At 32.1% G+C, this 22,028-nt stretch overlaps 2 protein-coding genes across 2 annotated transcripts; both read right to left on the minus strand.

The window, feature by feature from the left end:
* Positions 1-1,588: 1,588 nt before the first annotated feature.
* On the minus strand, positions 1,589-6,109 carry LOC132698438 (uncharacterized). The gene is made up of 4 exons (XM_060664486.1): positions 6,035-6,109; positions 5,906-5,973; positions 2,057-2,623; positions 1,589-1,997 (listed from the first exon to the last, which is right to left on the minus strand). Exons 1-3 carry the CDS (start codon positions 6,050-6,052, stop codon positions 2,407-2,409), a joined length of 303 nt encoding a protein of 100 aa, XP_060520469.1. The 5' UTR covers positions 6,053-6,109; the 3' UTR covers positions 1,589-1,997; positions 2,057-2,406.
* A 3,613-nt stretch (positions 6,110-9,722) lies between these two features.
* Positions 9,723-14,298, minus strand: LOC132698405 (uncharacterized). The gene is made up of 4 exons (XM_060664444.1): positions 14,244-14,298; positions 13,590-13,654; positions 11,258-11,475; positions 9,723-10,164 (listed from the first exon to the last, which is right to left on the minus strand). Exons 1-4 carry the CDS (start codon positions 14,259-14,261, stop codon positions 9,848-9,850), a joined length of 618 nt encoding a protein of 205 aa, XP_060520427.1. The 5' UTR covers positions 14,262-14,298; the 3' UTR covers positions 9,723-9,847.
* Positions 14,299-22,028: the final 7,730 nt, after the last annotated feature.

A 22,028-nucleotide genomic window follows, 5' to 3' on the forward strand; every position in this document is an offset into this window, starting at 1 on the left:
TAAAAACAAACATCATCACAAGCACGATCATGATCACGGCCACAAGCATGGCCACAAACACGGCCATAAGCATGATCACAAACATAAGCACGATCATCACCACAAGCACGACAAGAAACACCATCATCATCATCACGGACATCACGGTCACAAAGATCATCACGATTGGAGCCATAATCATGGTTGGGCTCACCATAGAAGTGAATCAGAGGTGAGAGTTTTTGTTTTAATAGCGTCAAAGGGATTTTTCATGTTGCGAATTCAAATATTTTAGCCGATCGTCTTCAATCCATCTCCGAAACAGGAATACGAAACGGGTTTCGTGCCCAGCCACAACGAGGTAGATTCCGGTCCTGAGTCGGGTTTCTTCGATGACGACGGCTACTACAATTCCCACAAGTCAGTGCGCAGCGAGAGTTTTCACATAGACGAAGTGAAAAACTCGGAAGCGAATGATCCGATAGGCAAGCACTACCTCACCGGAAGTTACAAAGTGCACGAGAGTAACCCACTGGATTCGCCGAAAACTGAATACCACAAATTGTTTCAAGCCCCTTTAGCAAACATTAACTTGAAGCAATCGAATTATGGTCCAACCGCATCAGGAGATGACGATGAAAGCGAGGGCGTCGAAGAGGATTACGGTGATGCGGATGATGAAGAAGAAGACGTGGAAGATTACGACTACTCAGAGGGTCAGCAGAGCGGCAGCGCTTCTGCTAACGTCGGCAATACATTTTACGAAAACGTAAAACAGTATTTTCACAACAATTTGTAAGAGGTAACGCAGGAGACGCCATAAAAAATAGATAACCAGCGTTAAGCATCCCTTATTCACGTTGAACTGTAATTTATATCTTTTTTCTCATATTGTATATACATATCTAGATATTATTTTTGTTGGACTGCCCTGCTCTAAATGTATTTTTGGTAACGTATTTTATAAATAAAATATTTTAAATATTTTGATTGTTTCATTCTATTAATTCTTGAATTATGGAGTATTAACAAAAAAAGGTGGCAGAATACGGTAAGCTTCGCTGAAATATGCACAGCATTTTTAGATGAAAATGTGTTAATGTGGAAATACAGGATGTTGAAAAAACAACATTTGATGCGGTTTATTTTTAATTCTAATTAGTGGAAAACGATATTTCAGTGATATTTGGGATACATAATAGGAGATTTTAGTAGTTTTTATGTCAATTTTATACTTTTCAATTAGTTCACTATGGGAAAAGCGGATGACGAGTACCATAATACGAGTCTGCTCAGGACTGAACGAACTAACAAAAATTAATTTTAAGCATGCAATTTTCTTGCATTTTTTTCGTATCTCTTACGGTTTTAGAGTATACAATCATTTTAATTGCTGGAGCAAAAATAACTATCACTATTTTGATAAATTATTGAAAAACTCCTACAGTGAACTAATTGAAAAGTTAAAAATTAAAAGTAACGAATTAACAAACATTAAACAAAACAACAAACATAAAAAAAATACAAATTAAAGTTCCAAAATCCCTTATTATAAGTACCAAATGTCACCGTCAATTTGATTATTTTAAATTTAACATCCTATTTATTATTTAACAACAATTAGACTGAAAATTTTAGATATATTTCATGCGTTAGCTGATTTGTTAAGTGATCTTAAGAATACCTGTTGCGTAGTCTTCCATGCCGTTGCCCTGTGTTGGCATTTTAGCCAATTAAACTTGCAAGTTAAAATAAACGTTTATTTCACAACAAATAAAAAAATCTTTATATATAGCAAAAAAAAAATGTGTGCGAGGAGCTCATTGCAATAAATGACGATCGAATTGCGCAGCCAACTTGCGCAGCACGGTATCACAGTTGCTCAGATTCGTCGTTGCGACATGACACTGCTGTAGACTCAAACATTGCTGGTGCGTCACAATGCTAGCGTCTACCCAAATGTTTCTGATTACGTGAACCCAGACCTAAGCAGCAAGATTTGCCTTTGCTATTTTGTCCTAAAATATGAAGTTTTTGTTAGTTGCTTAGTAGACTTATGAACGGTAATTCAACATACCTTCAAAAATGAATCTTTAAGAACTCGCGGCGGTGAACCGACGTATCAGGAAAGTAAGAGTTTAGTTGAAAGTATTAACGAAAGGCAACGGTTTTAAATTATAGATCGCTTGTGCGGTAAAAACAATATAGAAATAGATTTAGAATTAGATGACGAGAGGAAGGGTTTGTACAAAATTATAATTAGCAATAAAATTAAATACAGGTTAAAGAAGCTATCGCGTGTGACGAGTTAAGGCAAGGGGTAGTGAAGAATGACTGAAATAATATTTACAAAAGGCGAATAAATAATTAGAACTAGAAAAGCTACGTTTGAATACAGATGTTAGATAGATGATTTAAAGGAGGATGTCAGTGCCAGCCGTGGCCGTGACCATGACTGTAGTAAGGTTGTCCTATGTGCAAACTTCCTGACACTTTTCCGTGGCTAAAACCATCGCCGCCTTCGCCGCCGTGACTCACAACCTCACCGTCGTCCGCCGCTTCTATTTTAATGTGCTTGGTAACAATTTTCTTGTGATGGACGTTTTTGATTTTGATGGGAACGTAAATTTTCACGTGCTTGTGTCTGCAAACACAAAAAAAAAACTTAAGACCATATTAAGGAATTTATTTTGGTGTTTGATATATTTATTCACAACTGCTTCTCCATTTTTAGAAAATCTTTTCTTGGGTTCCAGGTAATTAAAACGAGGTTATATAATATGCAGGTCCACTTTTGCAGAATCACATGTGTAAGAATAGTGCAAAATTTTTAAAAAATGAAAATAGTTTTCGCATCGCATTTTGAATTGTATAAAAATATCAATCCAAACTGTAATTCCTACATATTTTTTGATAAAACAACTATTGTATCCAGGAAATTACAGAATTTTGTCCTAAGGGAAATAAGGCTTTGGTTTTGTTCCTTTAATAATGATGTTTTTAGTTGTTAGTAATTAAAGATCAAATTCCTTTATTGAAACATATATATAATTTCAAAGTTTGACATTTTGTTTGTATTAAATTTTTAATTATGTTTATAATTTCTAAATCAGAACTTCATCAACAATAATTCTAAACAACATATGCAGTGATGGGATATAAGTTGATGTCAGTTGGTGAAAAACAGTTTTTAATGTGAGTTTAGTTATAAATAAATAATTCCAAGATTGGAAGATAAATTTTGTAAAATCATAAACATTTTTGTAAAATCAGCTGCTACTGTAAGTCAAATTAATAACAATAAAATCCATTTTTCAAACTGTTTATGATTAAAGTCCCTTTAAGCCCATAAGCCGTTTTGAAGTAGATATTGAGCGAACATAATGTCAAAAACTGCCCGTTGCTCTAATAAAGGACGTCGTTGCCCTTACAGAGTATGTAATTAAACCCAACAAAAATTAGAGTTGAAGAATATGGAAAGAAAGAAGTACACTTCTTTACATACGGCAAGGGAAGTGAGGGTGTGAATACACAATAAAATTTTTATGAAAAATTAACTTAAAAGTTATACAAGTAAAAATTAGAAAATGTTCTTCTCGATTAGATATCAACGACAATGTTGAAAAAGATTCAATAATCGTTCTGGTTATTGTCAGACGGCCAAGCATGTTCAATTCGGACATTTACATAACGTCACAAAAAATAAAAATAAAATGGTTCACAAGTAACGGAAACTTATTTTAATTTCACTAAAAAAGGACCAAAAAAAACCCAAGAACCATTTCTTACGAATATATAAAATCAAAAGGATCCAAGAACTCACAAACTAGAAATATATATATATATATATATATATATATATATATATATATATATATATATATATATATATGTATATATATATATATATATATATATATATATATATATATATATATATATATATATATATATATATATATATATATATATATATATATTCTCACGTATTGATTCACGGATGGAAAAATGTGATGACACTATACTCCGAGATATCATCCGTTCGCTCGTTGAACTCCGACTGGAATCCTGCATCCGACTGGAATCCTGCAAATCCTGCATCCGACTGGAATCCTGCAGACGTTTCGCCAAAATCTCACTTGGCATCTTCAATGCTCGCGCTTGGCATCTTCAATGCTCGCGCTCCGAAAACACTTCGAACACTCGAACTTCGAAGTGTTTTCGGAGCGCGAGCATTGAAGATGCCAAGTGAGATTTTGGCGAAACGTCTGCAGGATTCCAGTCGGATGCAGGATTTGCAGGATTCCAGTCGGATGCAGGATTCCAGTCGGAGTTCAACGAGCGAACGGATGATATCCCGGAGTATAGTGTCATCATATATATATATATATATATATATATATATATATATATATATATATATATATATATATATATATATATATATATATATATATATATATATATATATATATATATATATATATATATATATATATGTATATATAATATACTGTACTTCTACTGTACTATACTGTTTTAAGTAATATTCAAAATCAAATTACCATATAAATAATGTGAAATATGTTATTGTTTGCTTTCGTCACAAATATATATAGGGTGTTTCTAAATTTAAACTTTTTCTTTTAACACATCTAAGAATAAACGAAGCACGTGATGATACAAATAATAATAATACGTTTCTATCATTGTGCAAAGAAAATAAATTGCTTTTAAATATTGCCGCATGTCCCAGATTCGAAGGCGCGCAAATTAGAGTGGTTCTCCTACAATGTTTAATTAAGTTGTACAAATTACGAAGCGTAAAATTCTGCTCTATATAATACCTAGCTATGTGGAGAAAATTACTGGTCATTCACCCTCAAGGCACAAAAAGTTAACATGAAAGTTGTACGTAAAAGTGATTTTCTCATGACAGTAGATTTGATGATATAAATGGGTTGTTGACGCCAATAGTTTGCTAATCGAATGATAGTAATTAGTTATGTAATAACATCGAGAGAATGTTTCAACGATCCCCGCCCTTACGTCTAATTGAATTAATTAAAATGGAGTTTTTGAAAAAGCACAATCTTTGAAAGAAATTGAGATTGAAATTGATATACTTATTTATTTTTTATGTACGCATGATGATTGTGGCTTCACTTAAATTAAAAGATTTTGGAGCAATTCTAATTTGAAAAATTAGCAAAAATTCTAAAAATTCTCTTTTGATATAATCACAAATTGGAAAACCTACACTAGTAGGAAAGTCGACGATATTCGAAAATTTGTTTTTAGTTAAAGTAAATAAAGGAGAAAACCATTTCAAACCATATTTCGAAAACGTTAAAATTGATAATAAACAATAAGCTGGAATAGGCTTACAAATTCTGAACAAAATAATGAATTAAAGACATCAAATCTGATTCCAAAAAACGTTAATTTCAGCTTCTACAACCAAAAAAAAAATGGTAGGTATTATTTGAAGTAAATAATTTTAACCAAAAAAAGTTGGTTAATTAATTCAATTAAGCTAAGTTGTTAAATTTGTAATACGATATCTTCTCATTTTAAAGAGGTCCCAAGAACATAGGCTATTAAATAATCTAAATACATAATACATAATTAAGGTTCGTTGGCTTCTATCTCGAAAATTGCTGCCAAACACTAACCAAAACCAGCGTTAGGAAGTTAATTTTTTAGGGTAATTTAAAATCATGCTTTTGTCGTCTGTCAAGGTGATAGTAGCATATAAATTGTAGAAAATCCACAAAATGCTTTCTTTCTCCAAGAATTTTCTTCTATTCAGAATGTGATTCTGTTTAGTTTTGCACTATAACAAATTTGACAGCTAAGGAGTTAATATTTTTGCAAATTCCCAAGTTATAATTTTAACTTGGTTGGGTGCTTTCATGCTACTTACTCTCCTCCACCTCCATGTCCACCTGCTTGGATCAGTTCGGAGAGAGCTAGGACCAAAACAAACGCAATCTAAAACAAAATACAAAATTATAACGTATTTATTTGGTGGATGGTTAGAGTAAATGCTCACCAAAAATTTAGAGGCCATATTCGAAGTGGATTTAGCGCCTGCACACGCACCAAAATTCGACAGAGTTGTGTCGATTTAAACATTATCACTTTCAATTTATATGGTTCAGCTTTAGCGTAAATGAAAGGAAAAAGATTCGTCAAGCGGCCGGTCAAGTTTACCTACATCTCATTTGCAACGACTACGGTACGTTCACCTCATTTCTTTTTATCTAATAACGAGGAAGTGAGATAAGGCTGATCAGATGGAGGAGGTTTTCGTATTTTTTAATAAACTGCGAGTGACGTAACGTTCGCAATATATCGGGGATGGTTCGGAATCGACGACGCTAATTTCATTTTAATTATTGATTTAGCAATATGTCGTTCGGTAACGCTACTAATTGGCACGCTGAAGCGCGCTCTAATATAATCCGATCAACATCGAGCAAAAGTCGTTCGGAAATTTCTGCGAATTACTAAATAATTTTGCAGGCCATTTAATTTTAACTTTTTCTAATATGGTCCAATTCAAATCATTTTTGTTCATGTGGGTTGTTTTTAGACAAAATGCAGTACATCGGGGATATCCATATATCTATTAGATCATATAGGGGCCACAAATTAGTGCAGCGAAGGCCTCTAGCACTTTTGGAACACTCATGGCCCAAAATTACGAACAATAACCTGTAATTTACTGCACTTTCTTTCCAAACAACGATCTCCACTACCCTGAAGATTTAATAAGATTTCGCTATATTTTGAGAGAATATATGCATTTATGTTGATTGTTGAAAGCTGTAACATTTTATTGGATGAAAGTGAGATTTGAAGTAACAGGTCTTACTGATTATATTGAAATGTTTCGCGCATATGCTAGCACACTGTCTTTTCTCAATATTTGTTAATGTTGTTAATGTTATATGTATATATATGTATATATATATATATATATATATATATATATATATATATATATATATATATATATATATATATATATATATATATATATATATATATATATATATATATATATATATATATATATATATATATATATATATATATATATATATATATATATATATATATATATATATATATATATATATATATATATATATATATATATATATATATATATATATATATATATATATATATATATATATATATATATATATATATATATTTGTTCACGTATTGATTCACAGATGGAAAAATATGTTGAAAGAATATTCCGGGATATCATCCGTTTGCTTGTTGAACGACTGGAATCCTGCATCCGACTGAACAGTGTTCGAAGTGTTTTTGGAGCGCGAGCATTAAAGATGCCAAGTGAGATTTTCGCGAAATATCTGCAGGATTCCAGTCGGAGTTCAACAAGCGAACGGATATCTCGGAGTATAGTGTCATCACATTTTTCCATCCGTGAATCAATACGTGAATATATGTATATATATATATATATATATATATATATATATATATATATATATATATATATATATATATATATATAAGGTTGGTGCACTAAGAGCCTCTTAGATTTGAATATTACTAAGTTTAAATATTATAGCTTGTTCCAAAAAAAAATTAGTAAAAGACTTCGGTATCACATATGACTCAGAAATGTAGTACAATGTAGGCGAACCACAACTAATAGGTATATTCCTAGAGGGACCCAGACTATAAAAAAAAATTATTATAACCTAGTTTGCTACTCAATTGTTTCAAAAATGTATATCAGTTCTATTATTCTATTCTGTAACTGGTTAAACAGATTCGAAATATTAGTATTTTTATTAATAATATTATTATTATTACTATTATTATAATTAATGATGATAATAACAATAGTAATAATATCCATTTAACAAAATTAAATTAGAATAAAAAATGTTCAACTTTATGTCAAAATTTGTATTTGATAAAGGGACGGTGGTGTCGAATTAGCTGTCGTAGATCATTGAAAACTGTGATAACAATTTTTATTCTAATTTAATTATGATAATTATTATTATCATATGAGGACATCGGAGGCTGTTATTAACTTGTACGTGTCCTCCGCCAATGTCACCCCCGACGCCACTTTCGCAGGATATCTCAAATATCCTTTAAAATAGAGAAAAGCACTTTTCGCAGTAGTGTGGTGCCTTTTGTGAAATGAAAGATGGCGTAAAAAATGGCCGATTCTATTTTTGAAATACAGTGCATTTTATGAATGCCTTTGATCTTCTTTATTTGGATAATAAATAATTAAAAGCTAATAATTCATTTTATAACTTTTTACGCAGAGTTCAGTGCCGTATTCAGAAAAAATATACGGGGTCAGCTCAAAAAGGAGTTTTTCAAAAAAATACAATTTTATGCAGTTATTTTAGAACTAAACTCAAAGTTCTCAATAATTCAAAATACTTTTAATTAGTACGTCGTTGTAGGCTATAACGCTATGATGGATATATTGTGGCCCTCATTCCATTGCCTTTATTTCAGATATGTTTATGGTTTTATTTCAAACTAAATTTTGCCCCTCATATTCTTATTCTGGGAGGCAAAATGTTATACAGTATTCCTACAACTGTGGGAAATTTTAATATAAGGGATGGCAAAATTATTTATGTGTTATACCCCTCATGCTATTTTCGTTCCAAATTTTATATGGAGCTGTAAAATATCATTAGCAATTTACATCTAAACGAAAATGTACTTGTAGGTTATCGGATATGCGGAACTGAAAACACAGAAAAGTTTTTTATGACCTCAAAATTAACTGTAGTTTTAGTTATTATGGTTCTTATGGAATTGATTCATAGTTTATGAGAAAAAAGTACGACACTTTGGCGTAATCTCTCACTGTTATCACTATCATTATCACTATTATGTGCTTTTCCCGGATTTTTATAAGTCCATTTACTACTTTTTTCCTTACAATTTATGCCGGTCTTCATGACTAGTTTTTTCAAATGGTTCGTCTAATAGTAAAAAAATGTTTGTCAGTTTTTTATTGCCTCAATGAGATATAATTAAAGCGACACAAAATTTGGGATGGGGGATTAAAAAGGCTTTAAGAATTAGCTTTTAAAGTTTTTGTTTTTTCTTTAATTGTTATTTTATGTTATGCAACTGAGATAATGGTATTTTTTAAGGAAATTTCAATAATTTTATAAGAATGAAGTTTACTTCAATATAGTAATTAAGTATTCGGCTTGTAGCTCACAATGATAATTTATTTGATTTGTGTCAATTTAGTGTCAATTAAAATTAAACCAATTAACGAAATATGCCATAATAAATTAATTTCGAAAAAAAATACTAAAAACTTTTGATTGTGTGATTTTGACAGAAGTGTGGATATTAATTGTATAACAACAAATCCACGTTAACTTAAAACCATATTCTAACTCTGTTCGATTTATATTTCATGTTCAAGTCTAAAGCAAACAACCAAAATAACTAGATACATATACTACATTCTAGTGTCAAGAGTGCTTTTGCCTTTGAGTAGGGTGCTCCAGAGAAAGGGAAGGTTGGAAACGTGAACAAGCTCAGTAAAATCATTCGAGAAGGGTTTCCGGAAAATACAAAAAATCTAATCATTTTTATAGTTTTCTTTGAAACAAAAAAAGGGAAGGTGACCACGCATTTAAATCAATCTCACTTCTATAAATTAAAACTTTTATTACAAAAGTAAAAAACGAGTCAACAACAAAAAACGTAACGACGAAAATAACGAACTAACCTTACGTACTAATTAACAAAAACGACTAGTCGGAAGAAAAACACAGGTAACAGAGCGTATAACTTAAAGTCTTTTAGAAAAGAGAAGAACTTAATCGTAACCCTTATGACCTCCATCGTCTCCACCTCCATAGCCTTCGAAACTGCTTCCTCCTAGACCACCGAAATCGTGCCCTCCTCCGATGGAGTTTCCGTAATCTGAGTGACCACCACCTATATCTCCGCCGCCGTAACTTCCGATATCGCCTCCGTGTCCTCCTCCAATGTCACCTCCGCCGTAACCGCCAATATCGCCACCTCCATGGCTCCAGTCACCTCCTCCGTAACCTCCCAAGTCACCACCGTCGCCTCCAGAACTGAAGCCACCGTGTCCGCCAGTTTCTACGCCCCCTGATTCGTGGCCACCTCCTGTAATGGAAAATTTTAGTTCAGTTAAATGAAAATTTCTATTTCTTAGGGTTAGGGAGAGAGTTAGGGCGCCCGTTACCTGTAAAATAAATGCAATATCAGAACCTGTTTGCGATTATACCTTCAAGCGTTTGGAAGAATATATTTGCGTCACAATAATATTTACCTTGAAAGCAAAGAAGATAATAGATGTAATATGTGAAAGGTTAGTAGTGATCGTGATGGTGACCGTAGTACGTGGGAAAGCTGGCTTTTTCCAGGCCGCTTCTGATACCCTGAACGGCACCCCTTACTGCTCCTTTCATCAGGGTAGTTACTCCTTCGGCAACGGACGCAACCATGGTGCCCACGGAAGAAGCAACTAACAGTGTTTCCTTTTTTTAATTTGCAGAGTTTTCTTTGGCGCGTTGGAGGTACGGGGTATCGGAGAAAGAAGGAGATATCATGCTGTTAGGGTTCGAAATTGTAAGTGTTACTCTGGTTACTATCATATTTGACAGGATTTTAAATATTGGTATTGCCAAAACTAAGCCAAGTAGCATTTCAAGTTAAAAAATATAGTAAAACATATTTTAAAAAATTTGATAGCGGAACAAGTATTAACATAAAAAAAAAGTAGCGTCATATTGAAGAGACATTTAAAACGCCATTAACATTTAATTAACTTAACTAAAGGTTATGGACGTTAAATAGTTTATGATCCTCCCTGCGTGTTGTTGAAGTTGACATACTTATAAGCGTACTCAAAGTACGAAATTTTGTTTCTTGCAAATATTAAATAAATCCCACTTGTGCCAAACTTAATGAACTACTACATAGATCCTTCGATTTATCACCTAAAATTAGAAAAAGACCCGACAAAGAGAAAAGTTAGTTATAGACAAAAATCTTATAAGTTTTCTTTGTTAAGTAAATAAATGAGATCAAATACAAAAGTGAGCTCTACGGAAAACAAGATTATTAATAGAAGAAAAAAAAGTATCGTGCACGATCGAAATACTAATTAGGGTATATTTGGTTGTAAATGTATGTTAGAGACGTTCATTAATGTGTCGGTGCAACCCCTATCCGTTGCAGATCAAGAATCATCTACCTGAGTGCCAAAATCCGTGGTCACCTCCGACGGTGAACCCACCAGCGTGGCCTCCTTCGTCTCCGTACCCACCGTGACCTATTTCTACGTCACCGTCGCCAGAGTAACCGATAACTTTAGATCCCTCCTCTTTATCACCTCCGACGTGTTTGTACACCGTGTGAGTGTGGTGGATAGTTTTTACTTTGTACGGCACATGGATGATTACTTTTTTGTGTCTGAAATTAGAAAATTTGACGATTAAGAAAACGGACATTTAAGACGGCCCTTATTTAGTCATTACGGAATATCTATGGTTAGGGAACGTATCTGGAGAACTTGTTTTGTGTCGCTCGAACTCCAATGATGACCTTAAATATATATTACGACTGGTATGGACTTAAACATTAGGAAATATACAAAGCTGGGGTCAAGACTCGATAACATTTGTACAGGGTGTTACGAAATTAATTTAAAGAAGTAAGGAATACTTTGTAAAATAAGAATTTTGTATAGGTTTGAGTTTCCAGTAAATATTGAATAAATAAGCGAATAAATTTAGAAATGAGTGAACCGGATTAGAAAAAAATCGAATTAATGACAAAAAAAGAGTGAAGAGTGAAAAAATATTTCAGCGTAATTATATGAAACTTTGTTAATATGTATATTTCCGATTTGTTTTTAAGGATATAATTACTGTAGAAGTGATTAATAATCCAATTTTGAAGCGAAGAGAACTTAACAGTAGCCTGTTTCGCTGATAAATTGTTCTCTCAATTAAAAAAATAGAAGAGTCAGATATTTTGTCAAATATGTTGGGGAAACAAGTTTAAGTAACGTTGTTGTAGACAAAGTCGTCTAATTGAGATAGGCAGTGCTTCGGGAACTGGACAAAAAAATGGTTCGACCTATCAGAACTCTTCACGCTGGTTTTATTTTTTCTAAATAAATAAATATTGCGTATTATTTAACAAATATTCTTATCAATTTTTCAAAGAAACTTCCACAGGCTACTGTAATATTTTTTACACTTCTGGATCCCTTCTGTTGAATCAAACTTGCTGATGTTTCGCCAATGATCTTGTTGGCCTCCTCAGAGCAAAGCCGAAAGTGTTTCAGTTCTGATTTTCAGTTAAGCTCTGAAGAAGCCAACGGGATGATTGGCGAAACGTCAGCAAGTTTGATTCGTCAAAAACCGACTCAGGAGAAATCCAGAAGTTTTGTGAAAAGTAGAATTCTTATCTCGAGCTGGATCAGTCAAAACAACTTTAAAAAATCTATCACTTTACCGAGTTTAAGGAGTATCTTGGTTCATAATTCATAGTAAAAAATAGGTTAATATATCTTCCCGAAATAACCGTAGTTTTTATGAGTATAATCAATTATTCATGTATATATATGTACCATATTATAGTTTAAGTCATTAAAATTTGCGTATAAGTATCACCCTAAAAAAGTTTAAATTAATTTTGAACATATTAAGTCTATTTAAATACAGAGCATTAGAAGTACATCTTCAGAGGTAAATCCTTGCTGGTAAACTGAGATGGTAAGGTTTTGGTTTTGAATGGTTAGACATTGAATAAAAGTACTGAAAATCAGTTCAGTATTAAGGTAAGCCAGTTAAAAATAATAAAATCAGAAAAACGAACAACAATCACAAGATAGGAGCTAATGTCTTTCTCCGCTTAAGCCATTGATAAAACGCTAATTAGCCGCACAAAGAAAAGCTTTCACCGACCAGGAAAAATAGTATATCTGTAACAAATCTGTACGGAATTTCTTTCACTTTCGATTCCGTTATTTATTATCAAGGTGAATGTCTTACTCGCTTATTAAAATTGCGACTTGGCGGAATGGCCAGATGGCGTTGAACTTTAAAATGAAATAACGCATTTCACTTAGTTTATTATAATTTAGATAAAAAAATTTTTCTTTCTACTATTATATTCTGGACTCCATTTTTCAAAAAAGTCCACATATGGCTATAACTCAATAATATTCGATTTTTTAATATTCCAAAGAGGACATGCATATTTTTCGTATTTTGTTGAGTAAATCCGTTATTTAAAAATTTAAAACTTTCCACATATAACATAGTTTATCTGAGGCACTTTTTTCAAACGTTTTAAAGGAATTTTTATAATGTTAAACATAGAAAATTTGGCAAATTCATGTTATATCTCGTAAAATAGTTTGCGTAAAGCAATTTGGAATAGCTCGAAAATAAGTTCAAATCAAAATGATATTTCAACTTTTTTCTCACAAATCTGACATCTTAAGTAATGTTTATTTCGGACAGTAAAATATTTATGACATATGATTGTTTACATATGTATGAAATGTGTCTTACCCTCCTCCATGATCACCGCCGGCTCGACAAACTCCAAAGAGAGTTAGGACCAATACTGAGGCAATCTGAAAGAGCAAAGTCCATAAAATAGAATCTAAAAATATATGCAATAAGATGGAATAACAAATGTATAAAACCTCGGTATATAAAAATGTTCTAACCAAATTCCCTAGACGAACAAATGTACAACGAAAATTTTTACATTGTACATAAATAGGTAAAGGTAAATATTCTATAGAAGTAGTAGAAGTATAAGTACCAGAAATTGGATTGAATGTATAGGCTTCTAGGCTTATTAAAAGGTTTTTTTTTTAAATTTCGGTTGAATGTTTCATTTTATATTGACCTAAAATAGTAAAAATGTATTTATTGCGGGATTAATTTATCTTTGTTTTAGAACTTATTGAAAAAAAAAGATTATTTTCACACACCTTACATTTAATTGTTTGAAGGTCAATTTAATATTTGACAAGTTAGCATTTACAAAAATACAAAAACCTTTAGTAGTTTTTCAACAACAACCATTATTATCAATTGACCAGCAATGATTGGCCATACGAAAATAATTCTTTATTTTTCATTTTGCCGACAATATCCAAGTATGGTAGTCCTTTTATATCACCAATCACTTTACACTACCAATATAAAACTCACCAAAAATGTGGAAGCCATTTTGCAAAAATTTTTGCCACACTAACCAATATGTCCGAAAACGAAATGTGCCGTTCCGAACGCGTAACTCTCTATTTATATGCTACAGTTATGTGTATATCGAATGAAAGGAAAAAGATATAGACGGAGGCGGGCAAAGAAAGCAGCGGAACCAAACCAAACAAAATACAGCCGATCGTTTACCTTGAGACGGTCTGTAATCTTCCGCAAGATGCAGATTAAGGGGTCACGTACCTACGTGTGTAATTAGGAAACGCACTTAGAATACTGCTATACATAGTGCGCCAAATTAAAAATTTATTTTTATTTTGTTTTGTCGTTTAAGGTGTTTGTATAGTGTAAAAATCCACAATTATTTATTAATAAATAGGTTTATTTGAAACAATTCTCTTTTCAATTATTTTGTGCAAGCGGCAGTAGCGACTCATTGCTGGAACATTTATTTAATGCAATCTTTGTTAATACTGTGCGGAATTAGTATTGTAAAAACTAAAAAAATTAACAGGAAGATATTTTGCCTAGTTTATAATTATTTTGAAAATGCTTCTTAAGCCTATTAAAATTAGTAAAAATTTCAAAACAAAGGTTAGAAGTATATCCACGGTTTCAACAAAATAAATTAAAAATTTGCAAAAACTATAATTTTATAACTATTGAAGGTAAAGGATCAGAACAAAAATTCAACGTCTAAGTTTTCTAATAAGTTTTCCCCTTATTTGTTGCTGCTTATAATTTAAGGGCTTTTTTGCAAATTTTAATAGTTTCAACAAATGACTAGTGATTGTAAAAATTATAAACATAATTTTAATTAAATGTGGCGTTTTACTACATAATATTTTTGAGTTTGAGTCTTGTAAAATTTTAAAAATAATTCAATGGATTATCCACAGTGATCTAATAAGAAAAGTTACTCGCCTATGTCATCATCGATATCTCCGATCTTTTCTTAATTTTACCTGCCTCAGGAAATAGCTGCGATGCTCGAGACTATCTAATTATAACAATCGAGCCCAGTGCCGTACGCAGGATCCAAAAATTAGAAATATTAGAGTTTTGTAAATGAATACATTTGTGTCAAAATATGTGGCTCGCCCATTATACTTGTCGATATTTTCACATATTTCACGTAAAACACTTTAGAGCTGATTAATGTTACAGTGAAAGGAAACCCGCTTCTAGGTGGAGATGCACTTGGAAGTTACTGACAAAAAATGTATTGCCATTGCACATAATGATGAGGTTGACTATCGGAGACTTCAGACTTGTTTGCATGTAGGAAAAATAGTATATTCTTTGCGAGATAGGAGTAGAATTTTTTGTATTCTAGATGAGGTATAAAGAAAAAAGATGTACTTTCATAAATTAAATTAATTAAATTGTATTTACAATCGTTAGTAAAATATGTAGATGTTAACAAAACTGCAAAAGTACATTGCAACTAATTTATAGTGGACCTGCATTCGTGGGAACAAAGTTACTAATTGACTAAGCATGAGATGTTGTGTTAGTGTATCACCCAATTGTAATCCAGTTTTGATCCAACACATCTGTTTCACTTTTTGGTTTGGTTTCTATTCCAATCCAATTTTATTTTTGGCATGTGATAACCTATTTGTGCACGTCCAATTCGCATATTTTCTCTCAAATAGAAAAGCTGTTGGAATAAGCCCAAAATTAGTAATTCTTAAGAAAAAAGTAAACACAGCTGCAAGAGCATTAACGGAGTAATTCTTTCGTGTTCGTTATAAATGGCCGATTTTATCAAGGCTGCTTTTCATTTTATCGATGCTGATGGGGTCACTTTTATCCCCACTATATTGTCAGTGCGCGATTGAACTTATTTGGCTGTTCCGAAATCTGATGTCCTGAGATTACTGGCTTTATTTTACGCAAAATATAAGTCGGAATTCAAGATTATAAAATGTCTAGCAAACACAGTAATTACCAAGCATCGACGTTGTGGCTAACCTCGTTTCAATGAAAATGAATTTCTAAAACCTGTTAAGACTGCATTAACAACGCAGGCTCCGGAACAGAGCTAGATAATCGGAAATAAAGAAATAATAGATGACTCCTCAAGTAGAAGAAAATCACATAAACCTAGTATCGCAAAGAGTTTGGTTGAATTCTTAACATCCTGAGTCTTGCGGACCGATGTTGATATACATGGTAGACTTCTATATCTAGTTTCTGATTGCTTTGGCAACAAATTCTGCAGAAAAACGTTGAAATGGGTAAAAAAAAGAACGTGATCCTTGAATCGTCAGATATTCGAAGCAGATTTGACAACTCGGATGTTAAAAAAAAATAGGAAGAACGTCAACTTGGAATATGCAATATCAAAAAGCTGTATGCTTTAACTTTATTTCTTATTCCTTCTTATTTAACGATGAAAATTAATAAATTTATGTTAAAAAACGTAATCTTGAAATTTTTAAAATTAGTGGGTACACGCCTATGAATCTCGACCGGCAAAGAGTTGTTCAAGTTTCCGGTTACTAAAACGAATATTAGAAATCAAACCGCCTCGCCCTGTTTATTATAACAAATTCAAAATATGTTTGTTACGCCTTTCTCCGTGCAATTCGTCCATCCAAAGAGAGTACCCTTCACCTTGCAATGTTGGGAGTAGTTGCCTATTAATTTTTTTTCGTCCTGGTTTTTACTTTCTATATCGGCCCGTAATCCATTTAACGAAAGTGAGAACCGAAAATATACAAAAAAGGAAATGCGATTGTAGCTTCTGGTAGATAGCTGTTATAGGTTTAGTTCATTGCAACCTTTTGCTAATGTTTTTGCGGTGCTGCGTTTCTCAGTGCTGATCGTTTCTACATTTTGTCGGAGTGTGGCGGCTGACCTGTGCAAAATTTGGAATTCACGTTAACTATATAGTAAATTTCGTATAGGTAAGACTTCCATTTGTTAAAATGTATTACGTATTATATAAGGAGAATTATAATGGATGGTGGATTAGGTGTTCTGAAAATTTGATGTGTTCTTCGAAACCGTAACATCAATTTTAATACATGTTTTTGGTTACTTTCGCATAATATTTTCCCATCTTTAGTAATTTATTTTTTGTTCAAAACTTAGCTTCCATAAAATGGCACAGAAGTTTGTCCTGTGTTATAAAGGGTGGTTTAAAATTTTTTAATTTACCGATCGATACAAAAATTTTGAAAGTAAGTTTTTAAAAAATGTATTTATACACTGATAAATGCAAAATAAAAGCAATTTGCTAGGAAAATATGATAATTTTGACACATTCAATTTAACCAACAAATATAAAATGTTGAAAAATACAATCAGTATTCATTGTGCCGTTAGAGGAACATCCTAGTTGTTTTGGTAGTACAAAAGAAAGAACTGAGTTCCGTAGATAGGGCAGTTATATTAAAATAATCAATTTTTTCACGAAAATTATTAATTACTAATTAACTAATTAAAAAATTGACCTCTTTGACCCTTCTTATTTTAGCGATACTTCTTCAACGCAATTAGCAGCTCGTTGGAGCGATTTGCATGCTTTTTTTAAAATTAAGCTCCAAATAAAATCAGTCCGAGTATTCCAATCTTAATATAAAAGATGCTGATACTTTTTTGGAAAAGCGTCAATATCGGTGAAAATATTTCAAATCGTTAGAGCAATTACCAACTTTTCAGGATATCTCGTCTCCCATAAACGTTTAACATGCCATCCGTCGTGAATAAATCTGTATAGGGTCTGACATACTCTAAGGATATCGAGGGGAACCCCACAGCGATTTTGTCTATCTCCAACACTCTTCAATATTTTTAATGACATGCCAGACTTCCTGGCAAATCTGGGCTATCCAATAATGTACGCCGATGAGAGCAATATTATAATCAGCACTAAAAACACTAAAAAATTAGTCAATAAAATTAGCGCTGCGCTGGATATTATGCAATCGTGCTGCAGATCAAACGGGACACATTTCAATACAAGCAAATCAAACGCAGTACAATTTGGAACAAAAAAACGGCCTATGGATTACAGTAACTTAATAAAAACAGAAAATAAATAGTTACAGAATAATGACGGTACTAAATTTTTAGGACAATGTATTGATCAAAGACTTTTATGGACTGATCATAATAATAATATTCTATTGAAAATGAGGGCTTATTGTTACTTAATAAAAATTATAAGGAACAGTGTTTCAGTTGAAGTGTTAAAGTTGACATACCACGGGGTTGCTCAATCAGCTTTAATTTTCTGACATGTCTTTACGTGTACTGTCTCATTATATACACTAAAAAAAAAGAACCCGAATTGTTACCGAGACATGAGATTCACAGTCACAATACAAATTATATATAAAATAATATATTACGTTGGTATTAAATGTTTAAACAAATTGTATCGACTCGACCTTAGCTTTGCAGAATCGACATGGAATAATAAAACTAAATTAAAACTCAAGCACTTAATTGTTAAAGAATCATATTATACACTGGCCGGATTTTTCAACGACCGGAGATCTCCAGGTTTGTGATGCTCTAAAAGCTCTGTGTGGTGTTCTTTTTTTGTTGCTTTAAGTGTATGTTTGTTTGTTTTTCTTAAACGTAAATTTCAAAGTATATTTGTCCGTTACATCAGTTTGTATTGTACATCACAATGTAATATCTTTTTATTTTATATTCTTGACGACCCCATAATGTATTGTATTATTTGACTTAATAAAAGTAATTAAAAAAAATTAATAAAAGAAAAACAAATGGAGTGTAATGTTTTGGTTACAAACATCGTCTTAACATAATGTACACATACATATACATTCTTAATGTCGGTGTTGCTTGAACCTCTCATTTTAAGATTCGATTTAAGCATTTGGAAATAATTCCATATTTACCATACCATATTCTATATCGTACAAATTAATTCAGCAGTATTGAGGTCATTCCGATACCAGGAAAGGTATGATAAGCGTGTTTTCTGCGTTCAGTATTATTATATTATATTAGTTTAATTGATGTCTGCCAGTCGTGGGATAAGAAATAGCAAGTGACAGTTGATACTGAAATTATTTGTTAAAATATGTCGGCGATCCGCGATCTTATGATTCCCAAATCAAGATCAAAATATAGGCAATTTTAAAATAAAAATCAGATTGTTTTTTAACAAAAACTTCATTGCTAAGTCTGCTTTCAATTTTAATAATCATTGTTGACTCCTTCGGTAATTTCCTTGGATTCGATTTTCTATTTCCTATATTTTTACTTATTCTTTCAGAGTTACTTTTTAGAGAGATTTCTCCTGTAACGATTACAATATTTACTTTTACAGAATTTTCTTTGGTGTGTTTATGCCCACGTAAAAAATCTCTGTTTACGTTCCATTGTATTATTAATCCTATCGGGCGCATCATTCCCTCTCATAAATTTCACTTTGTGCACGGCAATCCCCAAACAAAAATCGGAAAACCACAACAGAGCTCTAATCCATATACATATTTTATCCACTAATAAGAATAACTTATTATTTAAACGCATTTCTTACTACATCACCTAAATCTCTTTTTCAATGCTTAAAATATATTAGTTAAATGCCTCCATAATCTCACAGAATCTCACAAATATTTTACCTTAACCCATTATTTTCCTATCCGCCGTATTTAACGACCAACGCATTCCACCGCTCGTTGAATATCGAACCTTTCCTGCGATAAATTTAACCTCCTTAAATATGAGCGATAACTTTTTGTAATTGAATGGGTTTTAACCCATGATATAAGTTTTTTACTGATTTATTTTAGTGATTTCTTTTGGACTCATACTCACCATGACACTGTATATATTAATTATTCGCATACACGTCTGCCTCATTTTATATTATGGAGATCATAATTTTTACATAGGCATCTATCGCAAAACTGAAAGACATCGAGGGATTACCAGTAAATTAAATTCTAATGCCCCACCTTTAAGATAACCAATAACAGAGTAAAACATAACGATCTTCTCCGGATCTTGTTAAGACGTAAATGGTTAACAATTATTTGAACTAATTGTCAAAGAAATGATCAGTCTAAACGCGTTCAGCTTTCATCGCGAACATATCAATTAATAAAAAGTGATACATTTTAGCGATGACAATTCGTAGCAGGGTTTCGAATGTACTAAAATCGGAGGCTACGCAAATACTTGAACTACAAATTGTATCCTAAGGACGAATTGAACCCAAGTAATTCAGAAAATATTGTAATTAGTGAGTTCAATTGGTAGAGCTACCCAGAAACATTAAAGATTTGTCTTTGTCTTTCCTGCGGGAAAGCGCGAGTGTGTCGCTTTTCTTGTTATAATATAGACAAATAAAATATACTTTGCATCAAAATTAATTGATTTCGTTATTTTTTGCTTGAATAATTCTAGCGCAATAAAAATAAGCAATTCAAAAAAGTGGCATAAAGGCGGATGTAGAAAAACTGAACCCGTCAATAAAGAATGCTGAAATAATATAAATGAAGTAACACATTCGTTACTGAGAAAATTGGAAAAATAAATGCATGCCAAATTTGAAAAATATCGGGAAATAAATTCGATTGCACAACATGCGGATGTTGAAATCTCAATCTTTTCGTTTACAAATTGCGAAAATTACCGCATCAATTTGATATGCAAATTTATACGGTTTTAAAACGGAAATAAAATGAAAGCGAAAAAGGAAGAATCTAGTCTCATTAGACAAGCAGCGCGGCGAAGATTACTTCCATGATACATCTGGCCTCGCACTATATGCGCTCGATCAATTAAAAAATGTTTAATCCGAAGAATTATGAAAAATAATTGGCGATTTTTGCGGTAATAATATAGTATATGAACGCTCGTATTTAGCGATGTATTAAGTTTTTAGCTTTCTTCGTTTCTAAGTGTAATAAAAGAGTGCGGCGGTGGTTAAATCGGGCCAGTTTGAGTTCGTTAATTAATGCAACATGAAGACACAGTTTTTTTTGCAGGTAAGCAGGATTTTTTTTTAAATTTTGAATAATTTTGATTATATAAGTGATTTTAGTTCAATTGGCTAGGTAATTGGGTTAATTAGCACTCCTAAATGAGTTCACTTAGCTTTCTTTTGCATAATTAGTTTTTTAAATAGAATTTATTTTGGATATAGGTTTCTGTCATTATTTCCTACACAATGGCTGCCTCGTGGATTCCTGGATTTGGGTAAGTAAGTATAAGTATTTTCCAACATATCGTATCGTGTTGAATGTTCCTTGCAAACTATTTGTCGAAACGGAAAAAAATGTGCATATCAAGACAATATTTACCTGCACTCCTGTTTTGGTGAGTAATAAAGCCAAAAAACAAATTGTTTTCAATTAATTTGAAAGATTCATTCCAAAATAATATAAAGATTTCAATCTGATTTTACCGGTTAAAATGAACCTGAATAAAGAAACAAATAAATATCCTATAACTGAAATGAAAAATTTGTTTGGGGAGAATTGATATATCCGAACTTCCAGGAATTTTTCTGAGAAAAAAGTATGTCACAAATGACAGCTAATCTGTACAGACACAGTACAAGAATGAGAATATTACACCAGTTGAAGACTCTTTCTGATGAGATTTGAGGTAAAAAAGCTTAAAAATAGGTAAAAATTTAAAATGTGACAAATTGTTACCAACTTAGTGCACATTTTAAAAGTGGTAGAGGTATACAAATTTCGTTTGGTTAAGGTACAAGCTGCAAGGCATTGGACGGCTTGTGCAAACCACAAATAAAATTTAATAAATATAACA

The sequence above is a fragment of the Cylas formicarius genome, unplaced genomic scaffold (genome assembly GCF_029955315.1).
Source record: "Cylas formicarius isolate icCylForm1 unplaced genomic scaffold, icCylForm1.1 PGA_scaffold_2__14_contigs__length_35257938, whole genome shotgun sequence".
Lineage (NCBI taxonomy): Eukaryota > Metazoa > Arthropoda > Insecta > Coleoptera > Brentidae > Cylas > Cylas formicarius.